This window comes from Triturus cristatus, chromosome 8 (genome assembly GCF_964204655.1).
Source record: "Triturus cristatus chromosome 8, aTriCri1.1, whole genome shotgun sequence".
Taxonomy (NCBI): Eukaryota; Metazoa; Chordata; class Amphibia; order Caudata; family Salamandridae; genus Triturus; species Triturus cristatus.
Genome location: NC_140591.1, coordinates 163880002 through 163901982, shown reverse-complemented (window position 1 = coordinate 163901982; position 21981 = coordinate 163880002). Strand labels below are relative to the sequence as shown.

General features: G+C 44.2%; 1 protein-coding gene across 2 annotated transcripts in view; it reads right to left on the bottom strand.

Moving 5' to 3' along the window:
- DSCAM (DS cell adhesion molecule) overlaps positions 1-21981 on the bottom strand; it is a 1046690-nt gene that overhangs the window by 483277 nt on the left and 541432 nt on the right. For both annotated transcript variants that reach the window (XM_085621230.1, XM_085621231.1), the window contains exon 10: positions 19783-19902. In XM_085621230.1, the coding sequence (XP_085477356.1) occupies positions 19783-19902 (120 nt within the window). The remainder of the gene's footprint in view (positions 1-19782; positions 19903-21981) is intronic.

Here is a 21981-nt window from a genome sequence, read left to right as displayed (position 1 = left end):
GGAAAGGTCTCTAGGATAGAATCTATTCTATACTGACTGTTAGTGCGTGTACAAGCGTCTAAGTGTCTACATGAGATGCGAGGGGGTAGGAATATTCCATGGTAACGGGGGCTATGAATTACTTGCATGTGGACAGCGAAGCCTGGCCCTTTGCACGGTAGTTGGAGGAATGTTTACCTAAACTACTAGACAGGAATGCATCGGATGAGGAGCGGAGTAGATAATCTTGAAGGTGAAATACAGTTTTTGGCAGGCAACAGGCTGGATCAGGCACCGTTAGCCGTGCAGGGAGTAGGACAAAGTTCATGGATACAGATGCGGGCTCAGACTGGAGCTTTCAGAGGCAGAAGGCAGGAAAAGGCTTGATGACAGAATTCAGGGCCTACTCGCCTGAATCTGTAAAATGTGGAAAGTGAACCACATAAAGTCGGTGGCCTTTCATACTTAGGAATGGAATATCTGACCCATTCATGGCGGATCTGAAAGAGGACATGTTGACGGTGGACGCACATGTATTTGCGTCTTCAAAACTGGAACTGGAGGGAACATACATGTACTTATAGCATGCACATGGAGCCGTTGGGGTCTACGATAGGGGACATAACTGATTACAAAATTCATATTTGCTCATTCCCTCCTTGTCCCCTACGGACCCTCAGGAGAAATCGATCTTCATCAATCCATCGATCTGTTCATATAGCATCATTTGTTCTTCTTTCTTCTTCCGGGATCTTGAACGAAAACTTGGATGTGGGATACACGATGTGGCACACAGACCACAAATCGCTGGCCCACATTGTAGACATAAGCAGCAACTGAATAGTATGAGAAAGCCAATACCTAGGAAGGATAGGATTCTCCATCCCCAGGCTGACAACACGCCCCAGAACCAACCGGACCAAGTCCAGGTGCCTGGACTCTGGTGTATCTGGCTTATAATCTTATGAAGGCGGGTTATGGCTTTATATACTGACGGCAAATTTTCTGGTATGAAAATGCAGCAACTTGATCCGATGACCCTACAAGCTCCGCCCCTATCGGCCAGGATGACGTCAAGGACAAGACGATTTTGAAGCACAACAATCCGCATAGCAGACTGCTCTTCTGTTAAATTGCCTAAGGCGGAAGTAGTCTCGTTCACTACTGCTTCAAGGGTTCTGGTTAATCTACGTATCAGCTTACTATTAGTGACTGTACCTATATAGGGAAAGAAACCTTTATTGAAATCTGTGTATTGTTCCCATGCCGTTTCAGTGTAATCGACAATCGGGAGATCTCTCTGCTGTCTATTGTGTACTAAATGGGTATTTCTGTGATAATCAGGAGGGGCTAGAAAAACAGGTGGCAGAAGGAATGCTATGTAACAGGTACCATCCCAGTCTAGAGGTAGACGTATATATGCGGTCTGGCCACATATGAAGTAGGAATGGCGAGAAGCTCTAAATGTAGACTTGCCTTGATCACTGAATTTTATTACAGTGGTGCATTTACTATGGCCCATATGTATGGAACCATTCTTTCTTACACATAATTCCCCTTTTACTGGGAATACTGACATGGCGGGCAAGATTGGTGTAGCTTCAGATTCAACGTTCAGGATCATGAGGTTAAGTGTAAAATTACCTAATCCATATACTTCATTTTCTAGATCAGTTCCTGTTCTTTTGGGAAGTCCCTCCTTGTTAGGGTAGCAGACTTTAAGCAAAACTAGGTTCAGGTTTCCCCATACCCAGTTGTCTTGATAAACTGCGGAATTTGAATCTAGGGAATTAATCAAACTAAACCATGCTCCACAGGAGCCATTGTGTGTGAACGGATAGGGAAAGAGGGGCAAAACTCCCTTATAGTTCTGATAGGGAGGGAGTCGGCCACATATCCAACAATTTGTGGCATTGCTGGTCTGATGGGAATGATGTAACATACTAATGAATGTGTTGTTGCGCAGCGCAAATCTATAGGACAACTCATGCGGAGGTAATTCGCTAAAAGAATGTTCTGCAGTTACATTGTAAGCACGCTTAAGAATAGGGTAATACATGTGCAATAGTATGCTGGAAATAATGATCAGAAGACTTAGAAAAAACAAAATTAATAATGTTACTGTGCAGTGACTACGAAGTGATTTACAATACGCATGCTTTTTAAGCTGCATCTGTTGATTTATTTCTCTATTCCGGTCTAGAGGATACATGTCAGAGACAAATTCAACCGATTCACCTTGGAGAGGACTTAAACAATCAAATTGTCTGACTTGCTAGACCTTAATTTTAGTTTGTAAAGTTCTGGTTTTGACTGCTCAACCAAGGGGAGCTTTGAGTCTGTCTGTGAGGGAATACAGGGCTGAGCGTTCACACTGGATGGTAGTCCATAAAATTTCTTGATATGACTCGAGTGCAACCACCCTTTACGTCCCTCGATCTTCACGGCTGTCCTTGTAGTTAGTAGAACAAGCTTCAGCGACTTCCACCTAGGCTCCAGTTGGGTCTTCCGGTCAAAATTCCGGACCAGAACCAGGTCACCAGGAACCACGTCATGGGGCTTCACCTCAGTATTATCGGGAAAAGCTGCGGCTACCTGTGAACGACAAGATTGTAGTGCAGACATCAAGGAAGCCAGGTAATCTGTCAGCATATTACAGTCAACATCAGTGATTTTGCGAGGTATAGGCGTCCCCCACATATTTGGTGGTCTACCGAAGATCACCTCGTACGGGGATAGCCCTGTTCGAGAATGTGCTACCATTCTCATGTAAAAGAGCGCAACTGGTAAGGCTACTATCCAATCGACACCTTTTTCTCTACATATTTTGGACAATCTAATTTTCAGAGTTTGATTATGGCGTTCCACGAGACCTGCTGCCTCGGGATGTCGGACACAGTGAAATTTCCATTGGTAGCCTAACAAAAGGGAAACGTGTTTCATTAGTTCGGATGAGAACGGCTGGCCGTTATCTGAGTAGACAACACGTGGTAAACCGTACCGTGGGAAGAATTCTCGAACTAACTGTTTGGCAGTAGTCGGGGCAGTGTAATCTGAAACCGGGTAGGCTTCTGTCCAACGGGAAAGAGCACAGACAACTACGAGAACATATTTGAATCCTCGACATCGTTCCATCTGGATATAATCCATCTGGAGGACTTCAAAAGCATGATCGGGAGGTTGAAATCCACCCTGCTCTACGGGGATGCTTTTACCTGGATTAAACTGACAACATATCATACAGGTACGAACTTTTTGTTTAGCTGCTGCTCGCAAGTGTTTGTTGAACCAAATGTGTTGAATGCTGTCTAGCATAGCTTTTTCTCCTAGGTGCGCTGGACTATGTATTGTGTTAATGATAACTTGAACCATGGAGTCGGGAAGAAACCATATAGATTTTTCCTTCGTCATCCATCCTTGATCTGTTTGGATCCCTCCTAATTCAGTCCATTTCTTTATTTCTTCTGGTGTAGCATGTGTCTGTATGTCAATTACATCAAGGGCGGGATCCTTAACTGTCATGCAATGTGTTGGTGTCGGAACTATTGTCTTTGTCATGTCAGTTGTGTGAGTCTGATTCTGAGCAGTCTGTTTAGCTGTTCTGTCAGCTAGGTCATTACCCTGAGAAATGATGTCGGTAACTTTTGTGTGGGCTTTGCATTTTATAATCGATATTGCAGTAGGTAGATGAATTGCGTCTAATAGGGCTTGAATGAGGGGTCCGTGTTGGATGTGGGCACCGTGAGAAGTTAAATAACCTCTCTCTCGCCACAGTACGCCGAAGTCATGGACGACTCCGAATGCATAACGTGAATCTGTGTATATGTTGACTTTCTTATTTTTGGCTTGAATACAGGCTTGTGTCAGAGCGATGAGCTCTGCTGCTTGAGCTGACAAAGTGTTAATACAATTTGTTTCAATGACTTCAGTGTCTGTTGTGACTGCGTAAGCGGCCACTAACTCTCCTGTACTTGTTCTCATACATGACCCATCTACATACAATGTCAAGTCTGGATCTGACAAAGGGATATCTGTCAAGTCTTGTCTGGGTTTCGTCGTGATAGTAATGACTTCGACACAATCATGTGCCAATGGATCTGTTCCGCCTACTGGTAACAGTGTGGCAGGATTTAACGTATTACAACGTCTGATTTCTATGTGTGGCTGAAACAATGTTAATTCGTAACCAGTGAGTCTCGCTATAGTCAAGTGTTGTGTTTGTGTGCGGTTCAAAAGAACCTCTACTGCATGTGGTACTTGTACTGTCAATTGGTGTCCTAACACTATGGCATCGCTTTGTCTGATTACTAAAGCTGTTGCTGCCACCGATTTCAGGCACGCAGGAAGAGCCTGAGCTACTGGATCTAATGTACTAGAGAAATAAGCACATGGTTTGTGTGATCCTGCTTGTTCCTGAGTGAGTACTGACAAGGCAGTACCGTCGCGTTCTGTAACAAAGAGTGTAAACTGTTTACTGTAACATGGTGTTGCTAAGACAGGTGCTTGGCATAAAGCTTTCTTTAAGCTTTCAAAGGCGTGTGTATGTTCTTGAGTCCAAGGGAGGACAGTCGATGTGGCTGCCTCCTGTGTTGTCAACTGGATGAGTGGTTTTGCTAGAAATGCATATTGAGGGATCCACTGCCTACAGTATGAAGTGAGGCCTATAAAAGCCCGTACCTCCTTTTGTGTCTTGGGTGGTGACATGTTAGCAATTAACTGGATGCGGTCGGGTGTAAGCTGCCTTCCCTCCTTGGACAGCGAGTGCCCAAGGTAAACAACTCGCTGGACACAGAATTGCAGCTTAGAAGGGGACACCTTGTGCCCCTTGTCGGCCAGAAATTTCAAAACCGTCAGTGACGCTTTTTCACATTCAGGTTCGCTTCGGGCGGTGATCAGCAGATCATCGACATATTGAAGCAAGGCAGTGTTAACTGGCATGTGGATACTGTCAAGTTCTCGTTTCAGTGCTTGGCTATAGATGCTGGGGCTTTCTGTAAATCCTTGAGGTGCGCGTGTGAATTTAAAACTTCGTCCATTTAAACTGAATCCGAACAGATATTGACTTTCCGGATCTATTGGGACGCTAAAGAAGGCATTCTTGAGATCAATTACAGTGAAGAACGTTGCTTCTGAGTCAATAGCTGTTAGTAATGAAGAGATATCTGGGACCACAGGGTATTGTGGTACAATACATTTATTCAATTCGCGCAGATCAATAACTAATCGATATACTGGTGGTGCTTTTGGATCCGTTCTTTTAAGAATCGGGATTATCGGGGAATTACATACATTGGAGTCGGTTTCGACAACCACTCCTTGTGCAATGAGCTCGTCAATGATTTGCAGCAAAGCCACAACAGCATCTGGTGGTAACTTGTATTGTCGCATTCGTGGTAGTACTACTCCTGTTTTCAGTGTGACTCGATATGGTGTAATGTTCATGCAACCAACATCAGTGGGGCCTTGTGCCCATAAATGTGTAGGTAAATTCTGTAACCGGTGATCCATGTCTTTAGACACGTAGTGACCTTTAAAGTCACGCAAAAATAATCGTACTCCTTCCGGAGAACAACATATTATAGCTCCTAGAGCTTTCAATGTTTTTATACCTAACAAGTTTTCTGGACATGATTTAGTAAGCAATAAATCTGTAGTACGTGTCAATGGACCAACCGTCAATGGAAGAGGTTGTGTTACTTCATTAATGATAGGTTTTCCTGAGAATCCAAGGGAAATATTCTGTGAGCCTGAGAGGGGTGCCCCTGGAACTTCACTGCGTCTTATAGTCGTTCTGCTTGCCCCTGTATCAAGTAAAAACTTTCTGTCTTCCCCTAATAGTTCACTATGTACATAAGGTCCCTCTTGGTCTACAGGAACCTCTATAAGGGGTAAGCCAACTTCCCTCTCTAGGCTATTTCATGTGTATCGCTGATAATCGGGATAATCTGCTTGTGCATACTGATACATCTGTTGTGTCGTTGCTTGTGTTGCAGCAATAGGCTGCGCTTGTGGTGGTGCTACGATCTGTTGTGGAGCTGCCTGTTGCGGAGCCAGTTGTTGCGGAGCTAACCTAGGTTGTGCATGCTGAGGGATTTGTTGTTGATTCTGATCCTGTCTAGGTGGACGTGGTCTTTCCTGGGTTCTACCTGTGGCAATATTATGTTTCAGGACTGGACAATCGTGTATATAATGACCTTGTTGTTTACAATAGTTGCATGTCCCTTTCGTAGGACCTGCGGAATCACCCTTTAGATGACCATCAGCTGGAACTGACTGTGCAACAAGCATTTTTATTTTTGTATCTTTCATACGTCTTTGTTCATGTTCTTGTTCTTCTCTAATTCTATTGTGGTGATATTGTAACATCTGTAACATCTGTGATGGGGTATTACCTTGCCAGGTACTTTCGAATTTCAATACTCTATTCTTGACTTGCAGCAGAGAATTTTCAACTAATTTTGTCACAAACAGGTGTGGATATGATTCACTACTGGCTTTTATGCCACTATTTATACCAAAACATTTTTCAAATCGGGAATAGAAATCACTAGTGTCTTCATCTGGCTTTTGTTTACAGGCTGAGATTGCACCCCAGTCTTCCTTCTTCGTAGTTAATAAACGTGGCAGTACCTGTACTAGTAATCCTGGTAGTGCTGTAGTCTTTTCCCCAAGCCCTGCTCCTGCAGCTCGGGCCCTTTCTTCGTTTTCTAATGCTGTCCAATCTATCTTTTGGTCTCCCACCTCCCATTCCTTTTCTTTGAGTTTCTCGTAAACACCGGCGGGTAATAGGACTTTTAATATTTTCATAATGTCGGGGTAGGTATACTCTCCCATGAGTAACATGTCTTTTATCTCACGGTGGAAACCTGCTGGGTCCTTGTCATGGCTGGGTACTACTTTCTTCATTTCTAATAATTCCAGTTTAGTTATAGGCGTGTACACAAACACGCGTGTAAAGTTATTACCGTCACCTCTGATTGGGTGTACTTCGCGTAACGGGTTCTGTCTATCTATGTGATACATTTTTCTTCCCATGATGGGAACTGGAACGTGTTCTGGGCATACGAAAGTTATATACTGGTTTCGGAATTCTAGAATTTCATTAATTAAATCAGTACCTGACCCTCTCCATATATTCGTGAGTAGTTCTGTCAATATGTCGGGTAAGGGTCCTGGATCGGAGTGTTGGCTTTTATATAATATAAGGAGGTGTTGAATCATGTATATACTAGCTAAACGCTGTTCGTATGGGTCAAGATTCAGAAACGTGTGTGCAAGTACATCATCATTGTATTCGCTGGGACTGTCAGCCCATTGTACTGCTGACCTGGCTAATTCTTGTTCGTCCATGAAATCGAGCATGTGGTACCCCCTTCGATCTCGGAGTAATTTATCAACGGCTTGGAATAGGTGTTCAGGGGATCTTGTATTTAACATAGGGTTTGGAAAATGTCTATTGCATTCTGGACGTATCGGACGTATCGGGTCATTAAAGCCTCTAGTATTATTATGGGGTCTTCCTCTACCTACATAAGCTATTGTTTCTAATTGTTCTGATTCTTGCTCCTCCTCTTCTTCTGATTCTACTCTGTCTGTTTCTCGTCTTTCTTTATGTATTCGTTCTACTTCCTTGCGGATCTTTCGACACATGGCGATTATACACGCCTGTCTATCATGTTTCTCTTCTGATATGTTCTGACCCCATTTGGCAAGTTTTTGCATGGTATCATGATCTGCCCCAGGTCTGTCTTGGTTCCTAATCACGCAATTTATGAAGAAACGTAGTAGTTGTCTTTGTACATCCACTTTCTGGTATTCCATAGCTTCGTTAATACTTTCTGGACCTCGCCCTGTTTGGACAAAGCGATATATATTGTCTAGGTGTTCAACCATTCCTGGTATCGTCATTAAATATAATGTAGCTCGTCGTATACGTAGTGATGATATGAGCAATTTGTCCTGTCTACCTGGTACTGGGTCGTATCTACAATCCACAAGCTGTTCTTTAAACATGTCGGATGTCGCTAATTGGGGTGTACGTTGGAGTGCTAAATCTCTAAGGGTCTGTTTATTTCGCGGCGGTGTGGCAAACATGTCTGTCGTACCTCCTGTAGCACCATCTGAGGTGCTAGGCACGAAAGGATTCGTTGGACGTAGGATAGAGATTGTAGATGCGGGAAAAACTGTAGAAACGGACGTACCTGTGGGAACTTGTGTAGGAGTTTGTAGTTGCGGGGATACAGACGGATGCTCTTGGTGTTGAACACCATCGGCAAGCGGTGTGGGTGGTATGGTATTAGCATACTCGGGAGCTACGTCATCTAAATAGGAGGAAAGGAAAATGTCCTTTGCTGTTTTGGGATGTGTTTTGGGATGTGCTTTTATCGGGAGCAATGGAGGAGTTAAGTCTTTTGGTATTTCCGGGGTAGCCTTAGGTAACCCTTCGGCCAGAAGAGGATACATACCATTCATAAGAGTATTTCTTTGTCTATCTACTTGTTCTGATTTTACTCGGGTACCTTCCTCAATTAATAGATTTTCTCGGGTTTTATTTGAATTCTCTCTACCTTTCTCTTCCTGTCTGAGCGCTTTTTCTGTACGTCTATATGATTCTTTACGCCATAATTCAATGGCATCTTTCTGTGACTGTCTGGCTTTCTTTTTCCATAATTCCTCTTCTACTCTCATGATGCAATCTGCATCCCAGGTCCCCGCTGCGGGCCATCTCTGACTCTCTGGTAACTCTTTGGTGTAGTCCACCCATAAATCAAGAAATAATACGGCATCTAGGCCATGCTTATGATACATAAAATACCCTGGAGTGTCCCTAGGTGGAATGGGAACAGCTTCTTCGAGTACCCCTTTTCTAGTTTTGATCTGTCTTAGTTTCGAAAAGAGCGGCATTTTTAGACCTTATTACTAGAACACACTTTATACAAGGAACACAATAATGAACAGTCATTCACACCACAATATATATATAAAACGTATTAAAACATTTAACACTTAACAGTTTTAACGAACGATGATAACTAATAGAAAACTAGTTACTGACATAATACTGACATTAGATAATACTTATTTATATGCAAGACATACTATATATACTGCTAAACAGTACAGATACACTGCTGAAACAGTGCAGACCGGATTTGTGTACCCAAACCCGTCTTGACCGGCACAGACTATGTGCACGTAAAATGCCTCCCCGGTAATGGTACTCACCGGGTAGCTCGGAACGGAAGGCCTCGGAACGGAACTGAAACTGGACCGGACTGGACTCGACTCGACTGGACTCGGAACTTCGGAACCTGGTGGGCCTCTGTATACCTCGGATCTTGCTCTCTCAGCTAGGCTCTGGTCGGGATACTTCGCACTTCTCACCGCCTCGTCTGGGTGTTGATCGCAGCCTCAGTCGCCCCCGCTTGGCCGGAGGGAGATACAGGAAATCCTGCAGGTACGCGTTTTTGTCCGTTCAGCTGTGGCAGGAGACCGGGCCTGCAACGCACCGCCGGCGCGTGAGATGAGAAAGTGTCCCTGTTCGGGCGCCAATTTATGTGGTAAATATTTCATTACCGGTACTATTTTTTATGCGGTAAAGTCTTAGTAAGAATAACTCAGTAAATATAAGAGGCAGAATCCGTGGTATTAGAGGTTTTAAAAGGCTTTATTCCTATACAAAGGAATACAATTCGAATTGCAGGCTTCTATTCCATCACCACGAAAGTTCAGGAAGGAAGGGCATACATTATTGACAGATAATTAGTTTTATAGGAAATGCATTACAGAGAAACAGATGCAAGAGGCGTAACAGCTGATAATACAGATAAAATGTGCATACGTAACTAATAGAGGCGGATATATGGGTGTAATTTAATAAACGTCATTATACATGATGTCACAAGTGGGTGGATCCATAAGAGAATCCTGTAATGTCAGCAGAAATATTTGGCAGAGATGCGCGCGCAGCCGCATGACGTGTGATTGACGTGCAACTAGAGGGTGAAGGGGACTTGACATTTAGCTCTACATGTGGAGACAGAAGTCTGGGGGTCATGTCAACCTAATCCCAAATCATATCTAATATCCTATGTTTAAAGAACTGTGTTATCCAAAAGGAAAGGTCTCTAGGATAGAATCTATTCTATACTGACTGTTAGTGCGTGTACAAGCGTCTAAGTGTCTACATGAGATGCGAGGGGGTAGGAATATTCCATGGTAACGGGGGCTATGAATTACTTGCATGTGGACAGCGAGGCCTGGCCCTTTGCACGGTAGTTGGAGGAATGTTTACCTAAACTACTAGACAGGAATGCATCGGATGAGGAGCGGAGTAGATAATCTTGAAGGTGAAATACAGTTTTTGGCAGGCAACAGGCTGGATCAGGCACCGTTAGCCGTGCAGGGAGTAGGACAAAGTTCATGGATACAGATGCGGGCTCAGACTGGAGCTTTCAGAGGCAGAAGGCAGGAAAAGGCTTGATGACAGAATTCAGGGCCTACTCGCCTGAATCTGTAAAATGTGGAAAGTGAACCACATAAAGTCGGTGGCCTTTCATACTTAGGAATGGAATATCTGACCCATTCATGGCGGATCTGAAAGAGGACATGTTGACGGTGGACGCACATGTATTTGCGTCTTCAAAACTGGAACTGGAGGGAACATACATGTACTTATAGCATGCACATGGAGCCGTTGGGGTCTACGATAGGGGACATAACTGATTACAAAATTCATATTTCCTCAAACCTCAAAATGTGGTGCACTTACTTTCACTCTACCACTCTTCTGACAGCAAAGCTTCACAAGCAGAATCAGACCTAGATGGAAATGTAGGAAGCATTCCTGACTTTTAAAATGAAACACAGCAGTGCCATCCTAATGGCAGGTTGTGCACTATGCAAATGTCAAATAACAATCACGAAAACATACTTTACAAGTGGCTAATTTTGAAATCTATTATGATACTCCGCAAACTGATACCACTTTGTACCTCCAATTAATACCAATTTACTGCAGTTCTTGTAATAATGAGTTCAAAGAGGAACTGGGAAATAGAGAGCGGAATTAAATATACAGTGGAATTTCATTAGCAAATATAATGTGTGGTAATTGGCTGCATTGAGTAACTGGTGTTAAGAATGAAAACTTGCATGCATGTACCCTTTTGTGGCAATTGAGAGAAGGGAAGCGCCGCTTACCTTTCAACAGTTTGATGCACACAATCTGCCTTTTATGTGTTTATCTTATCTACTGCATTATTTGCTTAGTGTTTAATGCTTTTTTTTTTGTTATGAGGTGAAAGGATATACAAATTTCTGCCAGTACAGCTTTGTTCTGATTCTCTAAATAATTGCAAGGACATATCCCATGAGGCGGAAAGTATCTGATCTTCAGAAATTTTTTATTCAAAGCAGGAAAATACATTCATATCTTCGTAAAGCATGAGTAACACTCTTAATATCTGCTTGCTATAGGCAAGCGTACTGTCTGATAAGTGCCATAAGGATATTATTACAGCCTTCTGACATTACTCACTAAACTCTAATTTCTTTAATCCACATTCGCCTAACAAAGGCATCACTGACCAGATTGTTTCACAGTCTCTGGTTTTTGTTAGAAACGTCGAAGCCACCTGGAAAGAAAGTCAAACCAGGACTGCTGAGATGAACTTTGAAAGAAATTCAAACCAGGACTGCTGAGATGAGCTTTGAAAGAAAGTCAAACCAGGACTGCTGAGATGAACTTTGAAAGAAAGTCAAACCAGGACTGCTGAGATGAACTTTGATGCCATCCTACTGGAAGACTGAGCATTATACAAATAACAAGACCAATTTAAGGGAGAAATGTCTAAAGTGATACTGTTTCTTTGGTTCTTTGCAAAACGAATGATAAGAAGCAGATGGTTCATACCGCGGACAGAATATATTATTGGACAATTCGGATAAATTCTTCTTTGTAGAAGCCATTGCTAAATATCATATTCAATTCTTGAAGACACGCATCTTGTACATGATACAGGGTGAGACTTTCCTTGATCTGTATAGCAGCCCGCCGCTTCAGTCCCTGAAGTTTTTGGAGGCATCTGTGACAATTTCATAGAGGCTGGGTAGTAACTATATTTAGATATTGATCATAGTCAGTATGATAGCTCATGTGACCAATGGATCCATCATAGAGATCTATATACAACCAATAGGCCACAGGTTTAAATCTTGACATGTCCACTCAAACCTTCTCCATTCTGATGCCAATAAAATAAATCCTGATTGGGTAGGGATAAGAGTGATTACGAAGTTAATAATCACAAACTCCAAGGTTGGTAAGTCCACGTATCTTTATTCGTGCTCATCCACTCTCCATCTCACAGGGATGGTACACCAACATTCTAAGATGAGCTCCTTGGGAGGGACTAACAACTGGGGACTGGTAGGGGGGGGGCGGAGCGAACCATTGCATATGTGATATATGTGACATTATAACAACTGTCTGTAAACTTACAGTATTAATTAATTACAACATTGGTGTATTGCGAAGTACCATTCATTATGAGGCAATAGTTGTAAGTGTAAGTCTGGCGAAGCCGTATGAGGGGTCTACTTGAGCACATGAGCTACAACTTAACATATGATGGTTGAGCCTAGGTATAGGTTGGTTGTATCTTTCAATAACAGGGTTTGGTCTGGGGATCCAAGCCTGTACATTTAAGGCTGTTTCTAGACATTGTAGGGAATGGTGGGCATGTGAGTAGCTTTGCATGGGCATTCGTAAGGTCATGCCAGGGAATTGCCACTGTAACTTGATATTTGAGCCTGCAACTTGGCATGTGAGACTACATCTGGGCATATGATGACACTATTGAGCATATAATGGATGTGCCTGGGAAAATGATCACTGTGGCCCTGCTTACTATTGACTACCCTTAGATATCATGGCTGTACCTGATTGGTAACTTCAATAACCTTTTATATGCTTTAAGAAATTTTTTGTTAATTTGATAATTGTACACCTATCATAGGTTTTTTTACTCCAACTATACAACAGATTTTTTTTCAAACTATATTTTATTGGCATTTAATCATTATTATCACAGACGTTGCTTCAAGATGAATAAGTTCTTGACACAAATGGTAGCTGGTCTGTTAACAGTTACAAATCCGTACATTCAAGCTTTTCAAACCTGGAACAGTTCCCGCTTCCCACTTCCCCCTCCCCCCCTGGGTTGCTATGGAACAAATAACATATGGGGGCAGCTTGTGAGTACCTGCACGTAAATGTGAGGCTCACCGGTCATGTATGGTGGTAGTTGGGATTGTGCGTGTTAAATTTGGTGCCCACCCAGGCCATTGCCTAGTGCCACGACTGCTGCTCTCAGGGATCCCACCTCTTCCGTATCTTCCCGTTCAGAGGCTATTAGTTTATTCACTAAAGTTTCCCAGGCTTTGGCCCTGTCCATCTTGCCAACCCCCCGACTGGCTTCCCTAAATAGTAGCCTGCTTTCTGCCCCCGCCCATCTTTCTAGTTCTCTTCTCCAGGTGGCAGTCTGCAGACCTCAGGGGGCCTTCCAGTTTCTGGCTATCTCCCTCTAGGCCAGGACGTAAGCAAGGCCCTGAATCTTCCCTATCACCTTGTTCTTGGCCGTGTGTGGGAACTATCCCAAGAGGAAGTGCTCTGGTGTCTGTGGTAGCTCTTTATCAACCATGTCACCTATTATCTGCCTTATGTCTCCCCAGAAAGTCTGTAGTGAGGAGCAATTCCAAAACATGTGAAGTATGTGTACCTGCCTCTCCCCACATCTCAGGCAGGCCGCTGAGTCTGCACCGAAGTACCTCCGAATGCGGGCCAGAATTAGGTATGCTCTATGTAAGACGTAGTAGTTAATTCATTTAAAACGTGCGTTCCTGGACGCCTTTGGTACGCGCTCTAGAATTCGTTTCCGGTCCCTCTCTGGTATTTGCTTACCAAGGCCTCCTTCCCATCGCAGTTTCAGGCGCTCTAATGGCTGCCGTGCATATGTCTGTATGGCCTTATAAAGGCAGGACACCGTTTTAATTCTTCCCACCTAGAGAGCCACATATCTGTCCCCTGCCAGTGCTCGTGGCTCCGTGCCCCCGCCCCTCCAATGTTCCCTAATTTTGCGAGTCAAGGCCCTATGCTTCAGGAAGTGTCCCCTAGGGATGTCATATGTAGCCTGCAGGTCCTCTAAGGGTAAGAGTGTGGAGTTTCTGTATAAGTCTTGCATGGCTCTCAGTACCGCTTCTACACAGTCCTCCAGTCATGCCCAGTGCTCTCCCTGTAAAAGGTACCTCAGCATTGTCAGTGGTATGTCAGGAGAATAGGGAGTCACAGCGCCCACCTTCTGCAGGTATCTGGACCAACAGCGTGTTATCACCTTGGTAGCATTTGCGTCCATTGGCGCAGTGCGGCGGACTCGCACAAGGATTCTTGCTGGTTGGCAGTATCTGACGCATCCGGGCAGCACTCCCTGTCAGGGTTGCGGTCTACTGCCAGCCATTGGATCAGCCCTTATAGCTGTGCAGCTAGATAGTAGCTCTCGAGATCAGGCACCGCAAGCCACCCCTCTGCAGTAGGGCATCGCAGTGATGCCAGTGCCACCCTCCATCTGCCTGTGCCCCAAATAAATGAATTGACCATTGAGTTCAGTTCCTTGAACAATGCCCATGGGATCCACACTGGCAACTCCCGAAATAGTAGAGAAGGCGTGGTAACGTTACCATTTTTAGGACTGCCACCCTTCCAGCGACAGAAAGCGGGAGTGTGCTCCAGAAAGCCATTGCCACCTTCGCTACCCTCACTGCCTTACCTACATTACCCTCCAAGAGGTCCGCTGCATCATGATAAATTTGTACACCCAGGTATTGTATGCATCTAGGTTCCCACCGCAACCACTCCAAAGTAAGCAGTGGAGGGGTGCCCGGGGTTAGCGGGAACAAACTGGATTTTTGCCACTTAACCTGGAGTCCAGATACAGTGCCAATCGGGCCAGCATAGTGCGTGCCCTATGGAGTTCACCCGCAGTATTGCGCAAGAAAATCAGGAGGTCATCTGCATACAATGCTATCAGATGGTCGTCTGCTGACGTCTCTAGTCCCCTATAGTCCTGGCCACTTCTGGCTCTACACGTCAGCGGCTCTATGGCCAGAGCAAACAGGGGGGGGAAGGGGGCATCCTTGCCTCGTTCCTCTCTCCACCCTCTGTTGAGGTGAGATAACTCTCCCAGTGCGCACTCGGGCTGAAAGGGCTGTGTACAGGAGCAGCACCCATTTCAGGAATCCCTCCCCCAGGCCCATCCTGGCCCAATCTACATACAAATATTGCCACTCTAGGCTGTCAAATGCCTTCTCTATGTCCACTGCGAGCACTGCTGCTTCTTGTTTATTGTACCCGTCAGAGTCCATTACCGCTAGAAGGCGTCTGATGTTCGTGACAGTATTCTGCCCTGGGTTAAATCCCGCCTGGTCAGGGTGAACAAGATGAGGCATATGGGACAGTACGCGGGTCGCGAGGATCTTACTCAAGATTTTATAGTCCATATCCAACATGGACAGCGGTCTGTAGGCATGTAATCATGAGGTTTTTTCCCCGGTTTAGGTATGGGGATAATAAGGGCCTCCCTGGTGCTAACGTATAACCGCCCCTATTCGCGGGCATTCTGATACATTGCGGCCAGGTGAGGGTCAACTCCTCCACATACGTTGCGAAAAATTCGGCAGACAGGCCATCTGGTCCTGGCGTTTTATTGCGCGCCATTCCCTTGATGGCCACACAAATCTCTTGCTGCGTGATATCCATCCCTAGTAGCTCCGCAATTTCAGGGGTCAGGCGTGTCAATGGTAGATCAGCCAGGTAATCCCCCATATCTGCCAACTCGCACGTATACGTCTTGGTATAGAGTGAGGCATAGTAGCGTGCAAAAACCTTGTTGATCTTACCCTGAGCAAAGTGCCTGATCCTCCATTCGTCCTCTATTTCCACTAGGGGAGAGCCCCAGCTCACCGGGTTCGTCAGCCACGCCAGGAGCAAACCAGACTTATCCCTTTCAGCGTGGGTGCGCTCCAGATACTTTTTGTAGTCAAAGCTTCTGAGCCTCTCTGTTTGTCTCGCTTCCTCCTCTTTGACATCCAGGAGCGCCCTTTGGAGCTCTGATGTCCCAGCCTCCTGCGTTCCACCTCCCGGAGAGCCGACTCTGCCCCCTTCACTTCCCTCCTAATGAGCTTCCTGACTCCTGTGGCACGCGTAATGCACTGGCCCCTCAAGCCCACCTTAAAAGCATCCCATTCCGTGGTTAGGGATGCTGTCGTCCCAGTGTTGAGTGGGAAATAGTCCACTATTTCACCTCTGATCTCCTCTCTAAAGACCTGATTCTCCAGTGTGTCTGGTCGTGGGGATTGCTGCTGGTGGGTGTGCCCAGTTCAGGGACAGAATCAACGGATTATGGTCCGAGATGTTGCGGGCCAAATATTCTGCTGAAGTGACCTGTTGTTGCGCATCCACTGAGCACAATAAGGCATCTAGTCGCGCGTGTACCTCGTGTACCGCCGAAAAATAGGAGTAGTCTTTGGTTTGCGGATTCAAGGTTCACCATGCATCCAACAGTCCCCAGCTCTGTCTCCAATTGTGGAACGCATGGGAAGCATGCGCTGCTTGGGAGGTTGGCAACAGGGGGTGGGACCGGTCCAGAAGTACATCATCTACACTATTGAAGCCGCCCCCCACTATCACAGTACCCGCAAGATATTGTGCTAATTTGTGGCTTAGTGTCCCAAAGAATGCGGGCTGATCAACGTTAGGAGCGTACACACTAATAATGGTACTGTCTCGGCCCTCCTGCCGTCCCTTGATGGCCACATAACGGCCCTCCGGATCGAATACTGAATGGAGCAGCTGGAACGGGACTCCTGCCTGGACCCACACTAACGCCCCTCGTGCATAGGCCGAGTAAGTAGTCTAAGTAGTGTAGAAGAGCTGCCCCCTCCATCTCTTGTGTAATGCCTGTCCTTCCTTTTGTGTTAGGTGCGTTTCTTGTAGAAGGGCTATTTGGGCCCCTCGTCGTTTGATATATGAGAGGACTTTATAGCGTTTATAGTGGGCATGCCCCTGATATTCCAGGTCATGTATTTGTAATGTCGGTCGTCAGCCATTGTCGAGTGTCACCGTAACTCGGGCCCCTCCCAGGCTGGGCAGCACCCACCACCCTTGTCTCCCATGTAAGCCCACATGATATCCATTGTTCTGCAACCCAGTGTTTCCCCCCAAACCCAGCAACAAACTTATCCTCGAACTCCCACTCCCCAGGATAAATAGGAAAAAACACACCCCCCCCCCTCCAAACCAGTTTATGAAATTTACAAGTGACTGCTTGATCCGCCTGGAGGAAAGCCTTCCTCCCCGCCCCCTTGGATCCCCTCCATCCATAGTTTAGTTTGTATATTGTTGTACTGGGACCTCTCGTGATATTGCTTAGAGCGGTTCAAAATCTGACCCCCACCCCTCAACACAAGTGACCCTGATGTACTTGCGTGTCCTAAATGGGTCACATCAGGTCATCCACCCATCTAGGCGTAATGACTGGGAGGATCTGGCTGGCCTCTCCCACCGTGCTTGAGCTGGTGCTAGAGGGGATGGGGCTGCAGGGACGAGCAGCAGCAGGGACACAGAGGGAAAAAGGTGCAAAAAGTGAAAAGAGGCCAGAGTGAAAGAAAAGAGACCACAAATGACAAAAAGCAAAGAAAGATGAAAGGAAGGAAAAAGAGATCAGAAAGGCAGAATGCAGAGCCACAGAGGTCAGAGCAGCAGCAGAGCAGAGATGCTCCCTACTGGACCACCAGGGATGAGGTGCAGGCGGGCGCCTGCAGGTGGAGGAGGGCCACGCACTCAAACTAGCAAGGGTCAGAGGCAGCAGTTACCTTGGCAACGCTGTACGAGAATGGAAGCAGCTCACTGTCAAGGTCACTTGACCTTTTCAGTGAACTGCGTTCAGAATTTGCCTTCATGAATCCTGGTACCTGGGTTAGTAAGAGCTTTCGCAGGGTACGAATTAGCCATGGCTACCACTAACTGAAGTGCTTTATTAGTAACAATGGAAATGCTTGCTATTTGAGTCAACGTTTTGTAATATTCACTTTTGTGCATGTCAGAAAATCCAACATCTTCTGTGGATGTCATTACATAACAACTTTCGAGACCAATGCCATTTGCCTCAATTTCTTGACTTCTAAATACGTCTAAGTGGACTTCTTGCAGGGTCTTAATCTTATACAGGAGCTCCTAAAACGAAGACATTTTAGTTAAAAATGATTATGACTTAAGTTATCATATGAGATGTATGCAGTCTGTTCCTAGACATCTGTCACCATCATGAATTGACAATGTGAAGCTTCATCAGGTTAATATACACAACAACTATAAATCTGTAAGTACTTCTACGAGCGGGATCAGTTTAACAGGTTTTTGAAATTCCTACATATTCCCAGTATTCTGCGTGGAAAGCTGTGCCAGCCACTGGTTGATAGGCATTCTACGGGAATGCCTCCCATTCCCCCAAATACAGAATTCTATATAGCCTATACTTAAGCACTCGGGAAATAGTGCAAATTTAATTTTTTTCTACATTCCAGACATCTTTCCCATTTCCCCTGTACTTTACCATTCAGAGATCTCAACCCGTCTTCTAGGATAAAAAGTGTATTCAACTTGTAAAAAAAACTTGTAAAATGTTTTTATGTTACATATTTATGTAAATTAATCATATGTATTTATTTTAAATGTAGAACAAAAAAATGCAACAGAGCTTTTAACTTAACTGAAATAAAAATGTAAATTGATTTAAATATATTAAACTAAATTAAACTATTTTTCTCACGTTTTTAAATGAAAAAACATGCATACCGGAAGTAAAACAATTAATTTGTATTATGCATTATTAATTAATCAAAATAGTATATACAATTAATTAAAAGTAATTTAAATATATTTACTAAACTATAATGTTACATTGATGTATAATACAAGAAAAGCTTAAGATATATCATATTTAATTAATAAATATGCATTATTTTGATATCTTTTACATTTAATTATATGTATTTATTTTTTCAACTATTTTAAATAAGTTAAATTGATTTAAAATTATTTCCTATAGTGTTTTATTTTAAGTCCTTACCTGTTTTTTAGTTTTATGGGAGGATGTTGAAGTACCAGTGGTTGGCCTTGTGTGGTGCAGGACTTACTTCAGCTCTGAGCTGGAGCAATTTACCACCGTATTGGCAGTTTTTGAACAGCAATGGTCTTACTCTTTTGTGGGTGGGTACACTTCCCTAGCTAAACACCTCTCTCTCCTTATGCCTCCCTATACCCCTCACCACTAAAAGTATCTATTTCCCATCCTCCAGTCACTACTTTGTCCATAGCCCATTTACTATTAAAAAGTATACTTGCGTGTGCCGAAATTCCACAGTTGATGCGGAGATCTCCAGATAAAGATACGCGAGGCAGAGGTGAAAACTGCGCACATAGGTTTGTTGATAGCATTTTGTAGAATATTTGCAGTAGTTTTGCAGCACTACAAAATCTACTACAAAATGCAGTGTGTGAATAGGCCCCATAGTGTTTTTAAAATCCTACTGTTTACAATGTATATTTTAGTTTTTTCAGTCCTTCTGTTGGGCCAGATCTTAAGTAATACACTGTCACTTTCAGACACTGACTTCTAGCCACATTGGATTTCTGAAAATAGTAGCATTGTACATGGACAACAGAGAGAGCATTTTTAGAAAAGGTACCTTTGGAATACTGCCAGACGATGGTCGGTACAGGATAGCCCTCAGCAGAACAGTTCAGTATCACAGCTTTCCCATAAATCCCATCTTGGTCGCTGGGTTGGACTACAAATCTCGGTGGAACTAAAAGTAAGGAGGAGGAATTAATAAAGTATCATGTGTTCATCTTACAATATTAGTTTAGAAGAAGGCCATGGCATAGACAGTTGACCAAGAGCCTCAGTTTTTAAACACAAAGTAGCCTGGTCTAGAAACTAAAAAGAAACGAAAATCCATCTTTGACAAACATGACATTAAGTACGACAAAGACAGTCATTAGACCATTAGCAAACAAGTGATTTTCTTTGTCATATATTTGGAATCCCTAAAATCATCCGTCTTTCATATTTATGTAATAAAGTGTGAAGTTTAAATTCCACCAGCAACGTTTTAATAAGAAATTAAACTTTGCTTCATGAAGTTGCAAAACTTGCTATCTTTGCAAAAAACTACCTTAGTGAAATTCACAGCAAATTGTTTTTTGCACACAATTGTTTAAAACGTCTTTTTGAATTTGGCAAGGTGCATGATGTTTGGAAAAAACTACACAAAGTGCAAGGCAGCCACATTTGTCTACCCATTAAAATGATGTGTTTGATCTTTGGATCATGCCTTCTTAGGAAATGGAAAGGGGTCTGAAGCCTGTACATTTATGTTGATGTGGGTTATTGGTAGGAGATTGATTATAAGACCGCCAATCCACATGTTGCATGTCTTGGTGCCAGTTTTTCAAACACCCATTGAGTCCCATGATACAATGACACTTACTCTAAGCCTTTTGCCCTCCCATGTGGGGTGCCGCAGGGGTCCTCCCTGAGCCCCACGCTTTTTAACATTTGGGTCAGCCCTTTGGCGGCATTGATAAGATCTTTCGGACTGCAACTTACATCCTATGCAGACGACACACAGATTGTGTTGTCCATCCAACGAGGGACCAAAGATGTTATGGCCTCAAGATGTCATGACTGTTTGAAAGACATCACAGGCTGGATGGCCTCCAATTGCCTGAAATTGAATGCAGGCAAGACCGAGGTCATTATATTTGGGAACAATCCCAATATCTGGGCTCCTGATATGTGGCCTGAGGTAATGGGGAAGCCACCTGCTCCCCCAGGGAAAGCCAAGAATGTGGGCGTGATCCTGGATCATAAGCTGGATTTTGGGGACCAGTTCAGCAGAGTTGCATCTACCTGCTTCTATATCCTTAGGATACTTAGGAAAATTAAATTTCTCCTTCCAGCAGATGGTTTCAGGACAGCAGTCTCAGCCTTCATTTTGTCGCGCCTCGATTACAGTAACAGTCTGTACTTGAATCTGAAAAAAAAACCACCTGTACAGACTACAGCTAGTTCAAAATGCAGCGGCGAGACTGCTAACAGGCATTCCTAGATTTGCCTCAGCTCGACACGGACTACGGCAATTGCACTGGTTGCCAGAAACTAGACGAGCACAATTCAAAGCATTGTGCACGGTTTTCAAGGCAGTGAGGGGCAGCGCCCCGGAATTTCTGAACAGTTGCTTTGATTGGTATGTTCCGGGTAGAGCGCTGCGCTCCGCCGAAGGAAGACTTGTAGCTGTACCACGAATAAAAAAAGCAAGTTGGGGAGGCAAGAGCTTTTCCTATTGTGCGGCCAAAACCTGGAACAGTCTGCCGTTGCATCTCAGGAATGCCTCAGACCCCTTTTCTTTTAGGAAGGGGCTGAAGACATGGTTATTCACGGTATAGGCACCCTTTTGCTCCAGTGAGTCATAGTACAGCGCCAGGACACCTTTGGGTAGAAGTGCGCTTTATAAGCTCCGATAACATAACGTAACATAACATAACTCCTTCCAGATTAGATGAACACAGAGAATCCTTGTATTACTGCTACCTTACCATGGAAGAGAAGCTAAGGTGCCAAGGGGCACAGTTAGGGTAGGTAGACACAAAGATACATACAATGTAAAGTGTGACAGCAAAAATAGTCCACCAGGCCCATTGGATCGTCTCATTTTAGTGCTCGTTGTTTCATAGGGAGATCCTCTGATTCTCAACTGTGTTGTCATTAGGTCACAAAGAGCATCTCTTGCTTATCATGGTCTAAGCCAACTGATTTGTGGCTTTGTGTTATGCATTCTATGTTTATGTCTTTAATTATTTTATAGTGAGAATGTGTTAATCAA